This window comes from Centroberyx affinis, unplaced genomic scaffold (assembly GCF_046629955.1).
Source record: "Centroberyx affinis isolate AG114_WGS23_722 - 3 ecotype Tasmania unplaced genomic scaffold, CSIRO-AGI_Caff_v1 ptg005318l_1, whole genome shotgun sequence".
Lineage (NCBI taxonomy): Eukaryota > Metazoa > Chordata > Actinopteri > Beryciformes > Berycidae > Centroberyx > Centroberyx affinis.
The window spans coordinates 17,827-41,993 of record NW_027282653.1 but is presented as its reverse complement, the minus strand read 5'-3'; the positions used below and the strand labels follow the sequence as shown (position 1 = coordinate 41,993).

Genomic DNA, 24,167 nt, shown 5'->3' with positions numbered 1-24,167 from the left:
GGGGGGGGGGGGGGGGGGGGGAGAGAGAGAGACAGAGGTGTGGTGGGAAAAAGAAAGGGAGTGACAGAGACAAAGAGAAAGAAAGAGAAAGAGAAGAGATGCTGACTTTCGTTTTATAGGTTAGCTCCTGTTTTTCTTCCATATGATTGTGCAATACTGATTCTGGTAATAGTTTTGCGCAATAATTCAACTGTTGTATATCTTGTAGTATGATGCACATATTTGTACATATTTCTTATTTCTCTTATTTCTATATTATTATTGTTATACATTGTAGTAGCCTATAATGCACATATTTAACATTTTTCTTATTTCTATTTTTCTTATAATTTCTCTATGCTTACATATATATTTCTCTTCTAGAATGTGAGCAACTGCAACGTAACCCAATTTCTCCTCGTTGATCAATAAAGTATTTCTGATTCTGATTACTCGTTGTTCATGTTGACTTTTATTTATTTATTTATTTTGCTGATAGAATTTGTCTTCTTGTTCATACTACCTTATCAGCTTTGGCAATACTGTACATTTACAATGGTCATGCCAATAAAGCCTCATTGAGTTGAATTGAATGGAGAGAGAAAGAAGACACCGAGAGAGAGAGAGAGAGAGAGAGAGAGAGAGAGAGAAGGGTAGAGAGATGGAGGGGGAGGGAGTGTGTAACCCCGTCCTCGCCTCTGATTGGCTGCTGCCTCTGCCTTAGAATAAAGTCTTGAGGCTCTCGCGGCTCCTGCGCTCATACAAGTGAACCGAGCGGCGGAGCACAGCGGAGCGCACAGCGGGGCTCGAGCTGCGACCAAACCTGCGGGACTGCGAAAACCGGGAATACACGTTTTACTCTCCGCATTTACAAGTGAATAATGTCGCTCTGACGGACCGGGCAGCTCCTGGTTTCACCGCCGCATCGCTTCATTCACATGCAGGAGGAAGTCTCAGCGAGCGCCCGGCTATTTCTCACACTGTTTTTGGGGAAGGATACGGCAGATTCGCGCCCGGATTATTGATTGTTGAGGTGAGGTGTGCGCTGTGCTGCGGGAATATGTTTGATCGGAGATTTGAAATTGAATGTTGTGTTGGTTTGCGCACCTTGGAGACCCGCTGGAGCCTCTCCAAATACTTCATTACGCGCGCAGGTTGGAGAGAGCGCACTTGTTCTATATCCAAAGAGGAATTCTGCAGTGCTTTTAAATGAATTGACCATGTTGCTTGACTCTTGTACAAACTTGATTTTTCCATGCTTTAAATATAAAGAACATGGCTGCATTTTCTACTGCTGTAGTTGTACCTTCACTGCATTGAGGGAGATGGCAAGTGCAAACCGCCCTGTATCGACTTTATCACTGTATCCAATTTGGCTGGGAATACTGACTAGCTGTTTTCGTCTTCTCATTTCCCCCAAGTAACCCCCGCATGTACCCCAATAATAGGATTTTTGCAATTAGTGTCAATGGCGGACTATTTTTAACCTCCACTACCTTCTGGCTAAGAGGATTCCCCCTCCCCATCCCGCCCTACAAGACAGTGAGGGATCAGCGAAGTTAATCCCGTATCTATCCAGAACAACACTGGCCTGCTCTCCTTACGATTCAGTGCCATTGCTCTGTATTACAAGCATGCATGCGTTTTTTTTAATGTGCTGACAAGTTAAATCCGTTTATTGGTGATTTAGCAGGACTTTGGCCTGCCGACAATGAGTGTGCCTCTCTGTAGTGGGAGAGACTCCAGTGCTTGTTCAGCAAGAGGAGAGTTACTGCTACTAACACTGCTGTGTGGGTGACACGCACTCCTCTAATTAGTGCTGTACTATTGTGTTGTATATTTTTTTGGTGGGCCTTGTTTCCACAAATACAGACAGATGTAGAGGAAATTGGACATTTCCTATCAGAGATTGCAATGGAGGTCAGTGGACTCACAAGAGCCTGACCTGGGGGTGCAAATATCGATTTAGTAGTAAAGAAAGAGGTGGGTGAACTGTAGAGCTGCACATATAATCACAAATCACAACAGGCTGCAATTATTTTATCAGAGTGGTTGCTGCTCAGAGTGAACTCCTAAACAAGGTATTGTGGTGCTGAGCCCAGTTTCTGGCCTGTAAATTAAATTGCTGATTGTAAAAAACACTTTGACTGTATTCAAACAGAGCAAAACAACCATCAATCTACACTAAAATCAATTACATTGTCAGAAAAGCAATAATCTATGCATTTTTTCCCCTTAAAAGACCCACATCTCATATACATCATATGATGTATACAGTGAATTCTTGTCAAGATGTATGTCTAAGCCCAAAAAGGAGGGCAAAAATAGAGTTTAAGTGGGTTCCCCCTCCATTAAACCTCAGCTGTGTGAATCTCCATCACCTCAGTCTGGACTCTCATGATGACACAGTCCTCTCCCTGTGCCATTCACCATTTTTCTCTTTAAATGGGAGAGAGCTTCACGTCAAACTGAGTGCTGAAATTTGGCTGTTTGATGTTTCTTTGCTCACCAGCAGCCGTTCCCTTCCCATGCCTGTCCTGTGTTCAGTATCGCTGCTAAACACACAGACAGGATCCAGGAGCCTGTTTGTTGTTGTCGACTCGTTTTTTTTTTTTTTTTACCAGAGGAATCAGAATGAGAAGGGCTGAGGTGCTTTTCTGCCGCGGTCTCCCTCTGTGCAGGATGTTTAGCTGTCTGCGGGGGGGCTGCATGTCGCTGTCAAGGACTGATGATGCCAGGTGACAGAATCCAATAGGGAGCCGTGTTTTTACCACTCTGCGTGACAGCTGCATACATTATGCCGAGCAAAAAGCATTGTTTGTACTACAGCGCTCCCAATCAGGGGCGTAGACGCAGTCCAGGAGGGTGGATGTGCCGTGGGTGACAGTCTCCATACAGATGTAGCTGTCGTGGAGCTCTTGCTGCACTGTTGCAGCAGAGGAGGTGTTTGCAAAATTTACATTTCCTTCTCTTTTTCAGCCGTTAGAAGGTGCAAAGGACGGTGTGGAAAGTAGCAGTTTGAAAGATTCAGCTTTTGTGTTACAATAGTTTACGCCCATTCAGTCCTGTCCACAGCATTTGAGAGAGAATTAGGCTGCAGTGGCTGTTGCAGTACTAGTGGAAAATAGTTACAGGATGGATGCAGGATGGGGGTCTTTTTTTTTTTAATTGCTATCATTGCAGGTGGGAATGCTAATCAGTCTGCTATAGTCAAAAAAAGAAGTGGACTCTAAGATGCTCATTGGCGGCCCCAAAAGGCAGCAAGAGGTAACTGTTGGAAAAATGTCATTACCTAGAAATCATGTAATGTGTTTACTTTACCAATCTGGATGTTCTGTGATCGCTTTATACCAAGAGAGAGAGTTTGTATTTCGCTCTAAATGTTATTGTTTGGTCGCTTCTTGCGGGTGTTGAAGTGTCCGAACCCGACACCTCAGGAGTTTCTTGAAATCTTGGCTTTAAGTACGTGCGTATACTTGTTGTGACTGCACTCCAGCTCCAAACAAGACTAACAGCCGTCTGAATTAGTCTTTATTTAGGCTACTTGCACTATTCCACTGTGGCCACTTCAGCCACTAACACCCCCCCACCCCCACCCCCACCCCCCAGCCGGCCTCAGCCGACCCTCCAGGAGCCTGCTTCAGTGCTGCAGACACTAAGCTATCTCTCACCCTCATTTCCTCAAGCCATGGATGAGTGAGATTCCTCATGCCCTTCAGAGTGTTTACGCAGAGGAGGGGGGGGCTGTTGATTTAAGGTTCCTCAAAGTGTCTCTGTCTCTGAGCCTGGATCACATCCCCCCCTCTGCTCTGCTGGCTCTTACAAGCCCCTTGTCTTCAAGTAAAAAAAATCCCTTTCGACCTTTTCTCCTCAGCTTTTATTTCCTTGCTTCTCTCACACATCTCTGTCATACATTTTAGGGTTTGTTGCATCTATTTTCAGCTCACCGCTGCTTTGAACGTTGCACTCCTCATTTGTTGCTTTTGATGTTGGTGATCTAAGAATTTAAGCTTTTACTAATGTTGCACTCGTTGCAGGTCGCTCAGGATAAGAGCGTCTGCTAAATGCCTAAATTGTAAATGTGAGTGCCTGGCTGCTCCTGTCTGGCTCGTGGACCATGGGAATGTCTTCCTGTGTGTTCGGGCTGTTTTACAGCCTCCGCACCGCTGATTGGCATCATCATGAGCTGTCGTTAGCGCTGTGGGCAGGGCGGGAAGAGAAGAGAAGAGGCTCCGCCGGCTCTTTGATATCTTGTTTTTTGTGCGAGTGAGAGACTAGACTACACTAGAGCCTCGGGGGGAGGCTACCCCACCCATCGGTCGTGGGTTGTGCTGACAAAAATGACATGCCTGCTTGAATCACTGCCGGGTCTAGACTCTGAAGGTAATTTCATGTAAACGGTGGGTTTTACACCTCATATGACATTCACAGTGACATTTGCCCGGGGCGGTTTGCTGCCTCTTTAGTCCTTTAGTTTCAAAATTTCCCCAAGGGGGAAAACCATCGGTAAACATTTTGACATTTCTATAACCTTTTGGCTTATCGTTCCCTGAACCAAAAAAATCCTTCCTTACCCTCTCCTCAATTCTTATTTCCCTCCCTGTTGCGACTCTTATCATACATGATCACTCCATGGTCACAGGAATATTTTGTCATATCTAATGTCTTTCAGTTTCGTTTCTGAATGACCGTTTTTCTTGGCTGAGTGTACTGCTTCCCCATGTGGGTGGGACGGAGGGGAGAAAGTCCCTGGCCTCAAGACGAGCACGAGACGACCCTGACTCAACTCTTCACCCGGGCAGTCATCTGAGAAGCTGCTGGCCATGTGATAACCGCCACAGAAGAACTGGAAACAAAGTCTGTGTGGGCGTAAACAGGCCGGAAGATATTCATGTCAGTTGTGAACATTCGAGAATATCGCTGTTGAAGGATTACTCTGTGGGTTTCAGAAAACTCTCTGACCACTTGTGCTTATGAAACTCTTTGGACAAAGTGCAAAAATGCTTTGTCATCAAGCTAAAAACAAGGCTGTTTTTCTCAGTTCGTGAAAAGTTGACATTTTGCAGATGCAAGCTTTTCACCTGACATTCTTTTAAATCATGATTGAGCAGAAATGGACAAAAAAACTGAACTTCTTGTGTTTTATAATCCAATTTAGGTCTGGAAAACAGCTCTTTTACATGTTAAAGCAGATGGCTACACACAACCAGCGAGGCTATAATTAAAACCAATCCATCCAACCTAAACAAACCCCTACTTTGAGCGACCGGGAGGCGAGCCGTGGCATTTTGTTTGTTTACCTTCAGCTGCCACCCACCCAGCGGCCACGCTAAACCAACAGCAGCGTGTTAAAGTTTGCTTTTGTCAGACCCGAGGACTCGACATGTGGTCCCCCCCCCCCCCCGCCACCCCGACCCCATCCCCATCCCCATCCCCAGTCCAACACTACTACTCCTGACACCTGGAAGCCAAATGTAAATCAGTGTGTCTCAGTTGTCCCCGCTTGTAGCCCATCCTCTCTTTGTCTTACACTTTTATAGGATTATGTTGGCGGCTGCAGCTGGCATCTGTGGAGCAGAGGGGGGAGAAGAATAGAGAGACTTGGCTTTAGGGGAGAGATGGTGATGGTGATGGTGATGGTGATGGTGGTAGTAGTGGCCCCCCACCACTAACTAACACCCCCATACTTATTAGCATTTTTGACCTTAGGGTAGAGTCGCAGTTGTCTCCATTAGTGGCCCTAATCATTGCGATAGTGAGAGATGTGAATAAATACTTATACGTGTATGTAGACACTACCAGTCAAAAGTTTGGACACACATTTTAGAATAACAGTAAAGACAGAAATAACACAAATGGAATTATGCAGCGACCAAAAAAGTGTTAAACAAATCAAAACTATCTTATATTTTAGATTCTTTAAAGCATTTCTTTCCGAAGCCTTTGCCTTTCCATCAAGGCAAAGGGCGGCCTTTGCCTTGATGGAAAGGCAAAGGCTTCGGAAAGAAATTCATACATAGGATCAACTTCACTATTTATATTTATCTAAGAAACCATTTTCAAGCATTTAAGCATAAGCCTTTAGATCAAATATATACATTTAGTACATTCAGTCAGATGTGGTCAACCTTTGACTTATATGTGTTTCACATCCACCTACATACACATATTCACAGGGGCTTTCACAGCACTCTCTTCATGCTGTTGGCAGAGATGCTGCTCTGAACATAAGCGATACAGAGATTAGAGAGGAGGACAGAGTGCAGCATCTGATCCTCCCATCCTCTATCCATGGCTTTAAAAAAAAACAGACCCACTCCCCCCCCTCCCCCTTTTTCTTTTTTTTTTAAGAAACGGACTAGACACGGCTTTCATCTTCAAAGAATCCTACCTGCCCCTGGCAGGATGAGGTTTAATCCAAACGGTTCTCCTTTTCAAAGACATCAGAGACTGTAAGTGGAATGGTGTCGTCACGAAAACTGGAATTTCAATACTACTTCAGCACCGTTGTAAAAGTTTGAATTCCATATTGAATTTTTATAAACTTAACAGCACCTTCACCAAGTGTGTTCTGCAAGCTGCAGTTCGATGTCATCGTCACCTCCAGAGGGCATGCAGGTACATGCAGACTGGAGTAGTTAATAGAAGGAATGGAGTAGACAGAGGGTCAGTCTGGCTCAGAGTCAAACAGCTGAAAACACTGAACAGCATCAAACAGTCCACGAAGTCTTTAAGTGGATCCCAGTCCACCTGAACTGGTTGACAAACTGGTGCCAGGAGTGAAATATTGAACTATTTAGACACCTAACTGACATCAAAACCCCTGTGCAGAAGGTGCTACGTTTTGCTGTGTTGTGGTCGTATTTAATTTTTTGATATTAAACTTAGTATTGGTGTTGAAGGCAAAATTCTGGTATCTACACTAAAGTGCAGGCAAGTTGATGCAGCTGCTGATCTGAGACAATTGTTCGGTCTCTGTGACCAAGCAACAGCAGTAGTTTAACGGTTAGAAGAGCAAGGTTGTGACTCTGGGGTCGCTGGTTCAAATCCCAGGTGTGGAAATCTGGGCGGGGCAAGTGAATGAGCCGCACTGTACTGCACTTAACCCCCGGTTGTGTAGGTAGAGCTGCCCAGTGACCAACAGTGGAAGTCTGTTTCAGGATATTGCTGAGAAAAAAGAGCATCAATGTTCAACAAAATCCTCCCGGGGTAAATAAAGGCTTCAAAAACACAACATGCAGGACCCACCATGTGCCTGGCCGTTCCCACCCGTGTCCCCCCCCCCTCCCTCCCTGCACCCGACCCGTGATCCGCCTCTCTCTGGGGGAGCCACATGGCGCAACAGATGCACAGGCCGCTGCGCTGACTCCTCACACTTGCCATTCTCATGGAAATGGCTATGGTTGTCTGGCTGAATAATAGCGATGGTTGGTGTGCGCACGCTTGCATTATGGAGCGGCATGTGTGTGTGTGTGTGTGAGGGTGGGAGGCTGAGTGTGTGTATTGTGTGTGTGTGGAGGGTTTCTATGAACTTATGAGCGCTGATTAATCATTTTTTTGTTTGTTTTTCACCTATATCAAGCTATTCTGCCCTGCAAAAGAAAACAGAAGTAACTACTTTTTTTTAAGGTTAAACCTCGAGATTTGGGCTTAAAGGTAATATCAACGAAACTTACACTGCTTTAAATGCTACTAAATGATACACTCTCTATAGCAGCAGTACACTTGGTGTGACAGGAGATAATCTTTTAAGTCATTTTTTTTGCAGATTCACTATTTTTACAGTATCTGCTCTTTGGCTTCTCTGGACAGTGTGACTCCTTCTCTGCTCTCATCAGCTGATGTTCATCTGCGTGGTGTACTGTATATAACGTGCTGATTTGTCACGTCTTTTTTCTTTTATAAGCCCTCTCTCTGCAAACCAAATTACCATTACGGGACAATGAAACACTAAATTAAATTGAATTGTTTGTCTCAGTGTGTCGGTGTGTGGGCAGCCGCAATTTATACCTCTTGGCATCCCGGTTCTTTACCCGTCTCCCCTCCTGGCCGCTCCGCAGCCGATCGGCCCTAAAAGGCTTCCTGATTAGGCAGGCAGCCATGGGCCGGCATATTGTCGGGGCGCGGGGGGTGTACAGGGGTGGGGGGGGGGGGTGGTTGTTGCACCCTGTGCCGACCCCAAACGTGAAAGGGCCTATTGTTTGCCCCACCCACCCCCACCCCCGCTCCACCTCCAAGAAGGCTGAGGGAGAGAAGGCTTTTTCTGGGCAAGTGTTCTCCATAAGTCTGCCTGGCATGGGATGGAGCCAGGATCAAAGGTCAGGAGGCTGGTAGACTGGTAGAGGGGTGTGTGTGTGTGTGTGTGGGTGTGTGTGTGTGTGTGTGTGTGTGTGTGTGTGTGTGTGTGGTGGGGGGCGTGAACAGTAGCCTGTGTTGGCATGATGCTAACACACTACCACAAGACAGGCAGTAAGCAGACAAAAGAGGCATCTCTCTCTCACATTCTCCCTTTTACATCGCATACTGATTTGTTCTGTCTCTCTTACACACACACACTCCAGCTCGCTTTCTCTCTCTCTCTCTCTGACACATACACACACACACACACACGTTTTGACACACACACACACACACACATGCAGCAGTGGAAGTAAACACATAGGCAACGTGAGCCGTGTGTTATCGGGGTAACATGAGCAGCGTTACATCCCGCAGGGTAACAACAGCACCGGCTCACAGCTCAGCCCCCGAATCTCTCACAAGCTCTTACACGTTTTTGGTGTTTCTTTCATTTGGGTGTGTGTGTGTGTGTGTGTGTGTGTGTGCGCACATGGGGATATAGAGCTTTCTTTGTAAGCCCCATCATTAGATACCAACTTTTTTGTTTGTCACAAGGCCTTTACAATGAATGAATGAATGAATGAATTGTCCTGAATAAACGAAGAGTGTATTTACCAAATTATAGCGGCGTGAATTCCCAAACCCTCATTTCCTTGTTATTTGAGTTTTTGGCCTGGGTTGATATTATTTCCCACAGTTAATGGCTGTAATGTCCTGTCTTGGCTTTTATCCACCATATGAGTCTTCAATCTTGGGGGTATTTTTGTTCTTACACCATTGCATAATACAGCGTATCAAGACTGCCCATTTATGATTTGCCTATAATTTGTCCTGGTCCTGTGTAGCCTGATGTGTAGAGCGAGGCACTAACACTGACAGGGTTAGGGGTTCAATTCCCTGTGTAGCTCAATAGGGTCAAAGATCAACAGGCAAAGCTCCTGTAAGTGGTCTGATCCAGTCTGTTTCCTTGTGATGCGGATGACTCACAAGACTCCTGCTTTTCTTTTTCTCTTGTTTTTTGTTCCTCTGGTTTTCTTTGTCTCAACCGCACAGTTTGTATTTCTACTCTCTACGTTTTTTGTTTTTTTTTCAGTCGTTACCATTTGTACATCCAAATAAACTAAACTCCAAACCAGAAGCCTTGAAATGGACAGCAGGAATCCAGCGGAGGAAGGGTGTTCACTGCGACCAAACCAGTTCCCAAACAAACCTCGCCGTCTGTGTTTGTGTCTTGAGAGACTGTCCGAGAGCTATTTTGGATTTGTTTTGCCGTCCCGCACCAGCTTCTGTGGTGAAATATCAGTAAAAAAAAAAAAACAGAGCTATTGTCCCGACTGACCACTCCTGTGTGTTTCCCCCTCTCTCCTGCAGGACAACATGCCTCAGACTCCACCGTTCACGGGACAGTTGGGGACCGGCGGCTACAACAAAAACCTGTACCAGACAAAGGAGGAGGGCTACGCCGGCCTTTATTACCATGACAACAACCTGGTGTCTGGGTCACTGGAGGCCCTCATTCACCACTTGGTCCCAACCGTGGACTATTATCCAGATGTGAGTGATATTTTTATTAATTCATCCATTTTTTTCCTCAACTCAGACTTTAAAGTGTCATCAAAGTTGGGAATTGAAGCCTTTTTTGTGTAAGAAGCTGCGGTGCGTTGGGACCCGGTGAAGAGCCAAAGCAGTCACTAAAAAATCATATTCCTTTGTTATCTTTCTTTCTTGCTCTCTCTCTGGTATCTGAAATGATTTAATTCCCCCTACTTACTATTTATGCACGTTGTTGTTTATGTGCCATTCTCGATTTAATGTTGCTTTGATGCCCAAGTCACACTTGTCTCTGTTTATCATGCTTCAACCCCTTGGGATTACTTTGTTTCACCTGCACAGCCCTTTTTTTGTTGTCTTTTTTATTCACTGAACGTCTTCCCCCTCCACAGCGGACGTACATCTTCACCTTTCTGCTCAGCTCTCGCCTCTTCATCCGTCCCTATGAGCTCATGTCCAAAGTGTGTCACCTTTGCATGGAGCAGCAGCGGCTCAGCGACCCCCAGGCTGACAAGGTACACAAAATAAAAAAATCCTTTCTACCATCTATTCTCAGCTATTTCAATTCCTAGTTCCTTTCTATCATACGTGATCATTTTAGGATCACAGGAATATTTTTGGACACTTGTAATATTGGTGATCTAGACATTTGAACTTACCCTAATGTTGCACGTCACTCTTAAGACTATAAATCTCAAAACTGTCAGTGATCGTAGCCATTATTCATTAAGTTACCATGGATGTGAAGGAGAGGAGATCATGCTTCACCTCTCCTCTCTCTCCACTCCTGGACTATATTTCCAGATCCAACGATGATCAAGTCTAAGACATAAATGTTTACTCTCACCAGGATTAGGGGCCACTATAGAAAGCAACTGCAACAGTAAAGCAAAGTCTCTTTTTCATTCTCCCTACTTTTTTTTTGTCCCTCACTCATGCACCTATCCCACCTTCCAGATGAGAATCAGGAAGATCGCTCCCAAGATCCTCCAGCTGCTGACGGAGTGGACGGAAACCTTTCCGTACGACTTCAGGGACGAGAGGATGATGCGCAGCCTGAAGGAGCTGACCCACCGGCTGGCCAGTGGAGACGAGGTCAGTCCTCCCTCCTCACAGTCCCTTTGTCCTGTTTGTCTCTGCAACAAAAAAGTTCTTCATGCTGAATTAGTTGAGTAACAAAAGAGGATTTTATGCCAACAAAATCGTTTTCAAATGATCTGAGGAGCAAAAATGATCCATTAGGTAATAAAATACACTACCGGTCGAAAGTTTGGACACACTTTTTCACACATTTTTCTTTATTTTTACTTTTTTTCACATTTTAGAATAACAGAAAAGACGTCAAATCTATGAAATAACACAAATGGAATTATGCAGTGACCAAAACAGTGTTAAACAAATCAAATCTATCTTATATTTTAGATTCTTTAAAGCAGCCGCCCTTTGCCTTGATGGAAAGGCAAAGGCTTTGGAAAGAAATTCATACATAGGATCAACTTCACTATTTATATTTGTCTAAGAAACACATTTCAAGCATTTAAGCAGAAGCCTTTAGATCAAAATGGCTTTAAGAGAATGAGAAACATAGAACATTCAGTCAGGTGGGTCCAGACGTTTGACTGGTAGTGTAACAAAACATGGATGTTAAGAAGTCAGAAGGTTGTTAATGGAAGAAGTTCATGCATTTAGTTCAGCTGTTATCACCAGCAGTTGACTGCTGTTTTGCAGACCGCACATGTCGGGAAGCTGGAGGTTGATTTTGTCAGATCGGGGCGGTGGGGCTCTCTGGCGACAAAGCGGTTTTCGAGGCTGGCCGAGTCGAAAGAAAAGCGCTTTTGTTCGCGGGCTAGGTGCCTTTTTGTCATCTGTGGTGTTCTCCTTCCTAGGCAGCGTTTGAATTGTTCCACCACTGCTGAGCTGAAAGTCACTGGCTTAGCGCTTCGTTTGCCTCCGCAGGTTGTTTTGATAAAGTTTTTTAGGGGTGGGTTTTGTCCTGCACCCTGTTATCTTTACTATCCACTCAAACCTTGTGCATGAAAACCTCTGCTTGACATTTGGAGATAGAAAAGTTGTTTTAACAAGCAGTGACTCATTCTATTTAAGCCATGAAAAGAAATGCTAGCATAAGCTAATGTTGGCAACAAAAGCCAAAATTAGCTACAGGAACTTCCTGCAAACCTCGTTCCATGCTAGTTGAGTTCTCCTTTTTTTTTCTGTCATATTTATTGTTTTGCGCTGCAAAGTAGTTCTCAAGGGATCAAGCCTTTCACAAACTGTCTTCATCTCTTCCCTCTCTAATTGGGTTAGCATGGTCTTATATCAAATGTTCTTTTCCTTCATGTTACCAGCGGTATTATTCCCACTGTTGTTTTCTCCAATCAGAACAAATAATTTGATTAGTGCCAGTGATTATGAATCCGGGTGCTTTCAGGGCATGATCCTATGATTTCACATGCGTCTTGCCGTGCTCAGCTCGGGAATTAGTAGCGTGTGTGTGCATGTGAATATGAGTGTGTGTGTGTGTGTGTGTATTGGGCGTGGTGCTAATGACAGGCAGCAGGGGGTTTGTTAGGACCAGACAGTGATGGAAAACACAAACATCCATCTGTCCTGATGGATGGCATCCCTCTTTCACTGCTCAAGACCAGAAAAACACAACCCACCCCCCTTTTCATGCAGGTTTCACATGACTCGTCAATAGTACAAGCACGAGTATTGATCCTGATTTAATCTAGAAATCAATACATTTCTCCCATGACACCGCAGACACATTTACAGCTCCCCACCCCATCGGTCCGTATCTGCTATCCTTGTGCAACCTCTCACACAGCTGTGACTAAGTGGCAGGCGGATGTTTGCCTGGAGACAAAGCTGCGCTAACGTTAAGCGACCAACAGTAATACACACCCACTCAGTCATGCACATGGAAACAAATGCTGAACCCCGGGCTCTTGATGGCCGCACAAACATCTTTCGATTTCACGGTAGATTGGCTACAGTTGACATTCACACCACCCCTCCGCTGATATTCTGATAGTCCAGATCGATCCTGCTCATGAGGTAGCAGAAAACCACTTACCACGAGATTCCCTGGTACTCTGCCTGGAGGTGACATCAGGGTCAGTATCCTGTATGAAACAAAATAAAATGATGTTGATGTGCCACATTTTTTTGTTCAAGGATATCCAGATAATTGAAAGCCACAGGCGTTGACTGCACTATCAGGGAAGGCAGGGGCCTTGAGGTTAGAGAAGCTGGTTTGAATCCTGGACTGGCTGGGAAAATCTGCATGGAGAAACTGAATGAGCAATGCGCTACAACCCATGTGCCTCAATAACCACTGGTGAGGGTAGAAGTGTGAGGCAGTGTGAGTGTAAAGCAGGGTGTTTATGAAAAAGACCTGCTCAGTCACCTTTCCCTAGCCTGATATTCAGACTGGATAACCATTTAGTTGCCACTCCATTATTCAGCCTGAGATGAACTCCTTGTTAGCTGTTTTCCTGTGTGTGGGTGGGGTGGTTAATTTTCCCCTAACCAATCACTAGTGATGTATCTGAGATATCCCGCCGCTCTGAAGTTAGCGTATTTACCAACTTTACCATGAATGTTGGTCGTTTTTGACAAAAATATCATCTTGACGCAGACAATATTGGTTAAGGGGGTCATTTCAACAAATCTATTCAGCCGAAACGCCAATGAAAAACAGTTGCACCAACAGTTAAAACTTTAGTCCCGCCCACAAAGGCTCTGATTGGCTCGATTGTTTCTCTGAGCGAGAACAAGCCGTTGACGAGGGAAACACCAGACTCTCTGGAACCAGGCTAACCTTTCTTAAATAAACATTAAAAAAACACGAGATGCATGACCCTCTTTGACAAAGCATCCTTGTGCACTACCAAAAGAGCAAATCAAGACTAAATCACAAGGGCAGAAAATCGTTGTTGCACTGCTCTCTGTGGGTTGAAACTGGCCACACCCCAAATCAAGTGATGTCAAAGCAGGTGTTTTGCATCAGCTGTCGAAGGCAAAATGCCTGCTTTGACATCACTGATTGGAGAGTCAACCCATGGAGAGCAGTGCAGCAATGATTTTCTGCCCTATGTGATTTAGTGTTGATTTGCTCTTTAAACAGCCCTTCAGATGTGCTATATGGTATCAAGCTAGCCGTGGGCATGTGTGCTTGTGATTAGTACATTGTGATCCAAATGGGTTTCAAATGAATGGTTCTTAGGGAGAGCTTTTGTACCTCCGGTTTCTGTATTGCCATAAGCAAACGGGTGAGGAAGTTTGAGTCGTAATACCATTTACCCATGATCCCACAGACAATAACCCCCATTTATCAGGAAACATGATTCTGCGCACTGGGTAGCGCTTCCAGTACACTCCTCTTTGTCTTCCTTTCTAGTACTTGGAAGCCAACGCAACAGGACATTTCTTAGAAGGAGTCAAGCTGTTTAAGTTTTAGAAAGCAGCCTGAGAGAACAGCACGCATTTAATCAGAAGTGATTTGCATCTTAGTTTCTCACACATCTCCCAAAACCATGTTTGAAAACACAACACAACGTCTAACCATAAGCGAGGGATCCGAGGCTTCGGGGTTCACTGACCTCTCGAGTTAGACGCCGACTCTTCAGAGCGCAGGACCGCAGCTCTCCGGGAAAGAGATGGTAGTGATGCGAGTCCAGAATAGATGCCCCTAACATCTGGTCAAAAGTTGCGTCCAGACCACACTCAAAACATTCCAGGACCTTGATCTCCCTAGTAAGGCTGTCATTATGGATGTGGTTGGATATATAGGGAGGCAGCAGCTGAGAAGTAAACAAGCGCTGTGATCTCGACCTGACCTCATTTGGAGGGAAGGAGTTCTAGCCTTCCCTCAAAACGTGCAGTTTTCCTTTTCGCCGCATCTAAAGTTCTTTGCTGCTTTATTACGATAACTATGGCTCATTTAATGCAGCGAGACAGATACCTCATTATACATCCAGAATAGATGCCCGTTGCTTTTGCTACAAGGCACGCACATGCACAAGCAATATTGTTATTTAACCAGATATGGTGCGTGTGCCTTTCCATAACAGGTGCCACTGTGCTGCATGTTTAAAGCTGCACTAGGCAACTTTGCATGTCGGCGGCTCCAAATGGCAGTGATGCTTTATAGCAAAGGACGCCACAGGGAAGAGGGAGAGAGGAAAAAAATAGATTGTTGGTGAGTCCAGCTTTCTCTGGACAGAGCTCTCACTCACTGCTGTTTAGGAGGCAGTTTGTGTTTTGCTCTTAAGTTTTGAGTTGCCACTTCCAGTGGGCAAAGAAATGTCCACACCTGAATTTTATTAAAAAATAGGGCATTCCCACACACTGTCCTTTTACCTGCAATAAGCTTTATTACTGATACAACGTTTCAGTCCTTAGACCTTCATCAGGGAAATGCTCCTCCTACGCACCTGTCTACACGAAACTGAAGGTGTGCATGAGCCTCTACAGTCAAGATTAAAAAATAGGGCGAATCTATGGCGAATCAATTAGCAGGACAGATAAGATGGGTGCGTTTTTATAAAAAAAATCTTGCCTAGTGCACCTTTTTAAATGTGTTTCCATTAGTGCTGCTTGGCTTACATGCTAAAAACAGTCCGCCCTTTGGCTTGGGTCAGGTGGTGCTCCACAGGAAGTGATGTCACACGGCCAAGGCAAAAGGGCGCCAAGTGAAGGGGTGGCATGCATCGGCCCTGTGCGCTCCGTCACGGTGACTTGCGCTGAGCGGCCGTCTGCCGCCTCAGGTCCAACGCCAGGGTCAAAAGCGTAGGAGACGGGGTGCCCACGCTAAGCCCCCTCATTCGTAACGCCAATTGTTGTGATGAGCAAATGTGCCTCCCGCTGCTTAGAAATGTCAGGCATGCTGTTATCTCCCAAGATCTGCTGCTATATTTAGCCGACCCTGGCCTGTCCTCTGTTTGTAGTGGGGACAGAAGCCATGGCAGATGGTGGACTCTGAAGAGGCGACTGGAGCGATTTTTACTGGTGTTGTCCAACTGTGCATGAGCATGGTCAAGCATTAGCTGAATGCATACAATGATGACATACAGTATGTAGTGTGGTCTAGGTGTTTGAATGAAGGTATTTCCATGCAATTGATATTTGGTTGCCTGTTATGTCCAGGAATAGCAGGTTTAGCAGTAGGTTCCTCAAGAGACTTTGTGCCCCGGGGCTTGCATGCTACAAAGGTATTATTACAGTATGCTGAGCAGCAGACATAATTGAATACATTAATTCAACTCTCCAATCTCTCTCCACTCACTCATATTCCAATCCTTGTTTCTCTCTCTGCAACCTCATTTTCTTCTCTCTCTCAAGTCCCGTGTCCTTGCAATCACTGCTTGTCAAAACTGCAAAGGTGATTGGCTGATGTGTGTGTGTGTGTGTGTGTGTGTGTGCGTGCGTGTGTCATCACACCTATATAACAGCCACACCAGCAACAGACAAATGCATTAGTTACACCCTGGAAAGTGAATTTCAGGAAAAAGTCCCGCCCTCGCCGCTTCCAGAAGATTGATGAGAGTCCATTCGTTCTCTCAAGTGCCTGAGCACCACACCGACGCCTCAGAGCCAGGCAGAGGGCAGACGCTTGATTGCTCTCTAGGCACCAGGCCCTCACATCCATTATAAGGCTAGCTTTTTCGAGGAAACTGTGTTCTTTCCCACCCTGTCGAACTTGAGACTTGTTTGTAGAACCTAGATTTTGGAGGCTTAATTGGCAGCCAGTACGGGGAGAAGGGATGTGGTCGTGAAAATGGGGCCTCCTCACCCCAATTTTTTTTTGGTCAGCTCATACCGGCGGTATGGAAAGAGGCCATGAGCAAGGCCCCGCTACACTCACACATTCGCACATACACACACAGTCTCCAGCACATACACAAAATCAAACACACATGGCCTCCTTCTCTCTATGGACCCTCTTATGCAACTGCTGTTTCTGAAGTGTGTCAGTAAAGGACCAGTTATCTAATAGTGGTTTATATTGAGTTAGAGTCCGGGGGGAAGGTTCAAAACAGGATGACCTCTCCACCCGAGGCCAGGGAAGGGTCTCCTCCTGTTGCGCCGGTCTGAGCTGAGAGACCTTCATTAGCCCGGCAGGAAGAGCCTTGCATAACATTGTGAGTGACCCTCTCAGAGTTCACATGTGTTGTTGTTATGTGACCTAGGGGATGCTTTGTTCAAAACACGGACAAGTCAGATTTTGAGGAGTGTTTTGTGGTTTGGGCTGGGATTTGGCATCAGTTTGCAGTTATTTCTGCTGACATGGAGTGAAACGTGTGTTGTAAATTCCACTGAGGTTGATATCACTCTGCGGTTAGGGATAAACTTATAATACCTACAGCTGAGCTATTCGTGAGAATTCGTGCTACTGGACTGTACATTTGGTTCAGATTGACAAATCACACTCACCGTCTCTCGTCTTTATTCCTGTCATAACGATGCCTCTCTTTCTTCTGCTCTCTTTTGCTCTCAGTCACCAAACCAAATGAAAAAGAGAAGTAACTGCGTTCACATTGTTGCACTAACACCAGGCAAATTATCTGTCTCACCACACAGACTGTGCCAGCACTTTTCTAACAAGCACGCAACCGCATAGCATGTAAACAAAGCCATAGTACACTGTGAAAAGCAAGGGTTCATCTGGAGTTCTTCTAAGATCCAAAGAGGGTTCGTGACCAGGCAAATGTCCCTGTAGGGTTACTTGAAGAACCTCCATTATGGTTACAATAAAAAAAACACTCCCTCAAAGCTATTTAACTTCCGGTTCAACTGACTGACTCTCCTCTTTCTCTTCCGTCCATCAGGTTTACAGGAAGGCGGTGGGTCAGATGAGCCTGATCAGGAGGCTGACGGTGCTGAGCCAGTACGAGGAGGCCCTGGTCAAGATCAACGCCACGGCGGCCGAGCGGCTGACGGCCCTGAAGGCCAAGCCCCAGGCGGCCATCCAGAGAGACATGCTGTCCATCTGCAACGACCCCTTCACTGTCGCCCAGCAGCTCACTCACATAGAACTGGTGAGAGAGTCATCCGGGAATTTGAAGCCTTAAGATACAGCAGCCACAGCTTTCAAATGATATAGTTCATAATCGGGATCAAATGTTTTGTTTGAATCGTGATCTAAATCTAAAAGTGCATCTGATAAATTTTCTCTGATGTAAAATGCATCCTGGGTTCATGCTGTATAGTGACATAAACCAATCCTGCGGGTCAGTTGTAACTTTGCATTGTGCTATTACCTATTTGCTATTTATGTAGAAACCTGCCTTTGATGTTGGAAGAAAGGGGGACGGTTATTACGTGGGCACCACCCATCACAAATGTTTTGTTGAATTAGGTGCTTGACACACAGAGAAAGGCTCAAAAGTACAGTCTCATTAGAAATCAATTTTGTTTTCTCATTTGTAGTGACATGTCAATCCGAAATAGAATGTGAATGCTATCTTGGAAGGGAAATCAGAAATCCTGCTAATGAGCCACGCCCATATTGGCATATGACCCACGGAGAGTGAGACCAAATCAATATGGGAGAGGAGAACATGTGCGAGAGCGGAGAGCTGACATGTGTGATGAATTAGAAATCAGTGCTGTGGTGGAGGAACCCCTGAACCCCCGCAGCTCCTCCCACTTCTGACCTGCCGCTGCATTGATTTCAAACAACGGCATTTTACCAGCAATTTATATCCATTACATGATGTCAGCTTGTCATTGAGAAACCAAACCAGTCACTCTAAAGACTAGGGTTTCATCCAAGATCCAAAGGTTCCGCAATAGAGAAAATATCCCTAGAGTGTTCCTTGAAGTACTCCCATATGTTAAGAGGTTAATGAAAGTACCATCAGGACTCATGAACCCTTTTATTAAGGGGTTCTTCAGGGAACCTTTTGGGGTCCCCTCATGGTTGCAACCTGAAGAAACCCCTAAAGGTTCCCCTAAGCCCCTTTTTATGAGTGATGGTTTTAAGGTGATGCAAAACCTGGCAGGACATTCGTCAACATCGACCCAACCAAAGATGGATCGGGGGGATTAATTGCCCTTTGCCTTTTCTTTTCAGGAGAGACTGAGTTACATCGGACCCGAAGAATTCGTCCAAGCCTTCGTTCAGAAAGACCCGCTGGACAACGATAAGGTAACGTCTGCGTGCTTTTATGGTAATAAATCGCTAGATAAAAGAAACATATACTGTGGTTATGCAATCCAGTTGGCTGGAGTCTTGCAGAACTAACGTCAGTGTAGACCTGATTTGTCCCAGTTTCTCTTCCAGACAGACATTAAGTACACACTGCCCAGCTCTGACCTCGAGCAGGTCGGTCAGTGTAAGGACACCATTTTAGGGCAAGGAGACGGTGAAGCCCAGACATACCATAGTAGCAGACCAAATATCCGGTCCTTACACACACACACACACACACACACACACACACACACCTCATCCACAATTTCCTCTCTAAACGTCCCAGTGTCTGGATTGGATGGGCATGCATGCACCTCATCTCCTAGCAACCAGAGCTGCCAAGGGTTTGTTTTGGGAAGGGGGAGTCTGTGTGTGTGTGTGTGTGTGTGTGTGAGTGTCTGGCAGTGTGGGGAGGGTGGTAGGTTCTCTTGTCTGGCATTCTGCTGCTAGGCAACAGGCTTTTTTAGAAGCAAGGTGGTGGGGGTGAAGGCTCTCTTTTGTGCCTCGGGCTAGCCCTCCTCGTACCCCCAGCAATCCACTTGGAAAAAGACAGGAATAGCTGTGTGTGTGTGTGTGTATGTGTGTGTGTGTGTGTGTGTTAAAATGTGAGAGGTGACCACTGGCGGGAAACACTGCGTGGGGGAGAGTGGCGTAAGGCCAAAGGAATGTGTGGAATTAGATCAAGAGGAATCAACACAAAGGACCAGGCCTGCATGATGTGAATAACGAAGCGCCCCAATTGTGCTTATGGAAAGCAGAGTGAAGTTGACCATTATCGGCTATATAGGCCCACTGAGCTAGGAGTTTATTTTCTGTGCTCAATGACTCAGTGACTGGGGTTGAAAAAAAGGCAGATATCAGCTTTATTTCACCCGTTCAGCACTGCTCCTGCTTAGCAATTTGCTTAAGTGCTAATTGAACGTGTGTTTTTATTGTTGCAGAGTTGCTTCAGTGATCACAAGAAGGCCAGCAACCTGGAAGCTTATGTGGAATGGTTCAACAGACTCAGTTATCTGGTGGCTACAGAGATCTGCATGGTGAGTAATTAGCATGGAGCCAACTCCCTCCTTGGATAAGAGTCCTCCGTGCTCTAGTGGAGGAGAAAGGAGGATGAATAGTGTCACTAAGGGAGTCCTTACAATCAGTAATGCAGTGGTAAATAAATGCTGGGTAAACTAGGCTGTAACCTCTAGTCGGTGACCATCATAAGGCAAACAACCACCTATATGAGCAAAAAACAGCTTTCCTTTCAAGAAAAAACATTACTTTCTGCTTTTCCCTTAAAATACCCTATCTTCATGTAACTTCCATCAGTTTGATAGGACTTACTGTGATGTATAGTATCAATTTACGTCATAAAGATTCAGCCTAACAAAGTGAGTAAACTGTTTTCTGCAAATAAAAGGTGTTTAAGCTGAGTTTAGGCAGATTCATCCTCCACTACACCCCCTATTACGATGCATGCATAGTGACCCACTTTTGAGCCGCTTTTTTTATAAGAAGGGTTTGCCTAGATTAGTGTAAAACGCTCACTATACTTGCGCTGTCTCTCTTCCCCACACCTGCTTCATCCATCCCACTAGGACTAAATGAAAATGTAGCTTGAAAATGTGGAAAAACTTAATGGTACCTTAACACTTCACTAACCAACTTTCGTGATAATGATAATACCCTTTCAGCAAATTCAGCCGATTCCCAACAATGCATTTAGCAGACAGTGTGGTGTGTATAGTGTCCTGAGGGCTAATGCAGTGTTTTTTCCATTTCGCTAACAGCCTGTGAAGAAGAAGCACCGAGCCCGAGTCATCGAGTTCTTCATCGACGTGGCGCGCGAATGCTTCAACATCGGCAACTTTAACTCCCTCATGGCCATCATATGTAAGTTATTGTGTCTTTGTCGTGTTCTTGTTCCTTCCCTATGAGACAGAATAACATGACATATGCCATTTGGTGTCTATATTCTTAGCATGGGAAGCCCCAGTGGGAATCGTACTCCTAACCCATTCAGCTAGACAAGACTGCCTGATAACTTTAAGGGTTTCAATCCAAAACAATCTATTATATTATCTATTATCTTATCTTGGGGCGGAAAAAAGTTAACAGATCTCTCAGTTCTTAATAAACACAGATGATTAAGTCTTCTAAAATGTTATTGTTTTGCAAGTAAACGACCTGAAGACAGCAAATCAATTCAATAGCGAGATCCACGTTCCCGCACAAAGACCTTTTTTGGTCGTCTGGAAATCCGATCATCACAGTAAATGCAATTTGTTGTTCAGTGACAATTTGTGCAGCGATCTAATCTCCCCCTGTAGCCATAACCTCCGTTACGTAACTCACTTCACTCTAATGATGTCAGTGAGACTCGGCAGAAAAGGAAATGGAACAGTTGTTCATTGAGATAATTGTCTCGCTAGAATTTGTCCTTGAGTCAAAGGAGGAAAACCCATCGACCTGTGATCTCTTGTATTTACAGAAACATACACACACACACACACACACAGTGCCGCAAAGCACCCTGGATACTTTGGGACCCTCTCTCCTCACTCAAAATCTTTCACTGATGTGCTTCTGAATGAGACGCTTAAAGGAAAAACTCCTCTTACGCTGTTAGACATCAATCTGTGATCTTCACTGCATTCCAGGAGATATTTTGTGATTAAGTGTTATAATTAACTTTTTTTGTTGCGCCCACTTTCCCTCAACCCGCCTCGTCTACTTCTGCTTCAGTTAGTGATTTCCTACGTTTCCCGGAACGACTTTTAACAACCGCCAAATGGTGCAAAATGGCGGCTCTAGAAAGAAGCCCCTCGCTCTTTGATTCTGGGGGGCTGACACCGAAACCTGACGTTTAATGCTGAAGTTTTAGATCCTGAAACACTTGCTGATATCAAACTCCGTTATAGCTGCGCTGGAAATATCTGGACGGGACGGGATGTGACATTGTGTACGATTGGCCAGTTATCCACAGGAACAAGAAAAATACACTAAAAGATTACAAAATGGACCCAGAAATTTAAGATACATCCAATAGTTTTTTTTTTTTTTTTTAAGACTGTGGTTGCACTGGACTGCTCCCAGGTGTGAATATCTGTAGCTGAGTACTTTGCTGAAACAGAAACATGTTTGCTGCAAATCCTCCCAGGGTAAATAAAGCTTAGACACACACAGAGACCCAAAGCTCCCCCTAAAGAGTTTAGAGACCTTGCTGGAGGCGAGGCAGAGGGTCCCCAGGGGTCCAGGAGATGTCCGAGGTCCAAGCGGCTGGGGAGGAGGGCATCTGGTCAGGCTTATAGGCCCAGGGGGGGTGGATGGGTGGAGGAGGGGGGGTGCGTTTGAGCGTCCGGTGGGGTGGAGCAGAGAGGGAGGAGGCAGCTGGAAAGGGGGACACACAGCAACCCATCCAGGCAGATGGTCAGCACTGACCAGAGAGAGTTTGAGAACAGGAGGGAGGAGGGAGAGAGGGAGAGAGAGAGTTAGGGGAGGATGGGATGAAGGGATTGGGGGGGGTTTGTGATGGAGAGTATAGACGACTATATTGGAGTGCCAGCTGTCTCTCGCTTTTGCCTGACTCCCGTCCCCAGAGAGAGCGCCACAGGCAAAATCCCTTCTTCACCGACCGGCCGCTCTCCAGGGAGCCACAAGGGGAGAGATAGTGTGTGTGTGTGTTAGTGATGTGATTAAAGAAAAGCAAACGCCCGACGTGGGAAGAGAGAGCGGCTCCCCTCCTCTGTCCTGTCCTGTCCCGGGATGGCTGCTGTCAGCACCCATCTCCCCCCCCACCCCCCACCCCCCCCTCGCCTCTTTTAAACTCCTCCGCCACATTGTGTCAGCGCTCAAAAGGAGGAGACGTCGTATTAATGTTCGCATAAAGGGAGTGTGTGTGTCCCAATGGGGCCGACTACCACTGCCAACACCTGTCCTTATATACACACACACACACACACACACACACACACACACACACACACACACACACACACAGGCTGTCTTTGTGAGTAGACTTCCTAGGCAAGACACGTTCTGACACACGCCCTCGCATGCCATTGTGGTCGCTCTTTAAACATTCATTGATTTTTTTTTTTTTTTTTTTTTTTTTAGCCCGGGATGCCGCGTTGAAATGAGATGTCAAACTGAAATTATCTCTAGGAAAGTGGAAGAAAACAGACTTCAATGAGAAAAATTGGGCTTTCGGAGGATGAGGTTTACCAGCTGGGTGTCAGATTTCCGTTTCGTGTGCCGAGCAAAATGCTGAGGTTTTTTTTTTTTTTTGTTTACTTGAGGGTGTTGTGTTGTTGTTGGTGTTATGAGAATAGTTCTGCTCTGGTGCTGACCCCGCTACACACACACACACACACACATACATACACATACACACACACAGAGGATTACCATATGGGAAGCAGAGTGTTGGGAGGGGAAACGAGGCGTGTGTTAACTCCATTGTTCCTTTGGCCTTTGCCTCGCTGCATCAGAAGAAACAACAGTATAAAGAAAGGGGGGCGGGGGGGGGGGGGGGGTGTACGAACTGAAGGATGACTGCCATGGGAGGAAGGGGGGATGTGCGTCTGGCTGAATGGGAAAAATGCCATGTGTTAAAGCGAGCATGTTTGGGTGTGTGCCTGGATGTGTGATATCTCTCTCATTGTAGTTTTTGTTTTTGTCTTCTCTGCTCCACCCTGCAGCTGGGATGAACATGAGTCCGGTGTCCCGCCTGAAGAAGACCTGGGGCAAAGTCAAGACGGCCAAGTTTGACATCCTAGAAGTGAGTCGGCCCAAAAAGATTTATATTGCGATTTGTTTTTTTTTTGCTGATTACTGCGACGTTTGAATTTCAAAAACATGCAGACGCAGCGTTTTCTGCGTAATTTTTTGTTCTTCGGCGCTCGAAAGAAACACGAAGTGAAAAATGAGGTGCTGATGTTTAGGATTTATGGATGTAATGAATAAAGGGGTTTGATTTGTGAGCCAGCAGGAGAGCCCGTCTGAAACGCAATACCCTCTGCCAGGAAAAAGCAGCCTCTTGCTATTTAGAAAGTGCAGTCATGAATATTGGGATTTCATTTGTTTTTCAATTAATTGTCCAACTCCAGAG

At 45.5% G+C, this 24,167-nt stretch overlaps 1 protein-coding gene across 1 annotated transcript in view; it reads left to right on the top strand.

The window, feature by feature from the left end:
- The first annotated feature begins 919 nt into the window (after nt 1-919).
- The window catches only part of LOC139667144 (ras-GEF domain-containing family member 1B-A), a 35,683-nt gene continuing 12,435 nt past the window's right edge, over nt 920-24,167 (top strand). Inside the window, exons 1-9 of the mRNA XM_071546563.1 lie at nt 920-1,012; nt 9,691-9,873; nt 10,263-10,385; nt 10,828-10,965; nt 17,706-17,915; nt 18,953-19,027; nt 20,014-20,109; nt 20,848-20,950; nt 23,758-23,837. Of these exons, the coding sequence (XP_071402664.1) occupies nt 9,697-9,873; nt 10,263-10,385; nt 10,828-10,965; nt 17,706-17,915; nt 18,953-19,027; nt 20,014-20,109; nt 20,848-20,950; nt 23,758-23,837 (1,002 nt within the window). The 5' untranslated portion in view covers nt 920-1,012; nt 9,691-9,696. The remainder of the gene's footprint in view (nt 1,013-9,690; nt 9,874-10,262; nt 10,386-10,827; nt 10,966-17,705; nt 17,916-18,952; nt 19,028-20,013; nt 20,110-20,847; nt 20,951-23,757; nt 23,838-24,167) is intronic.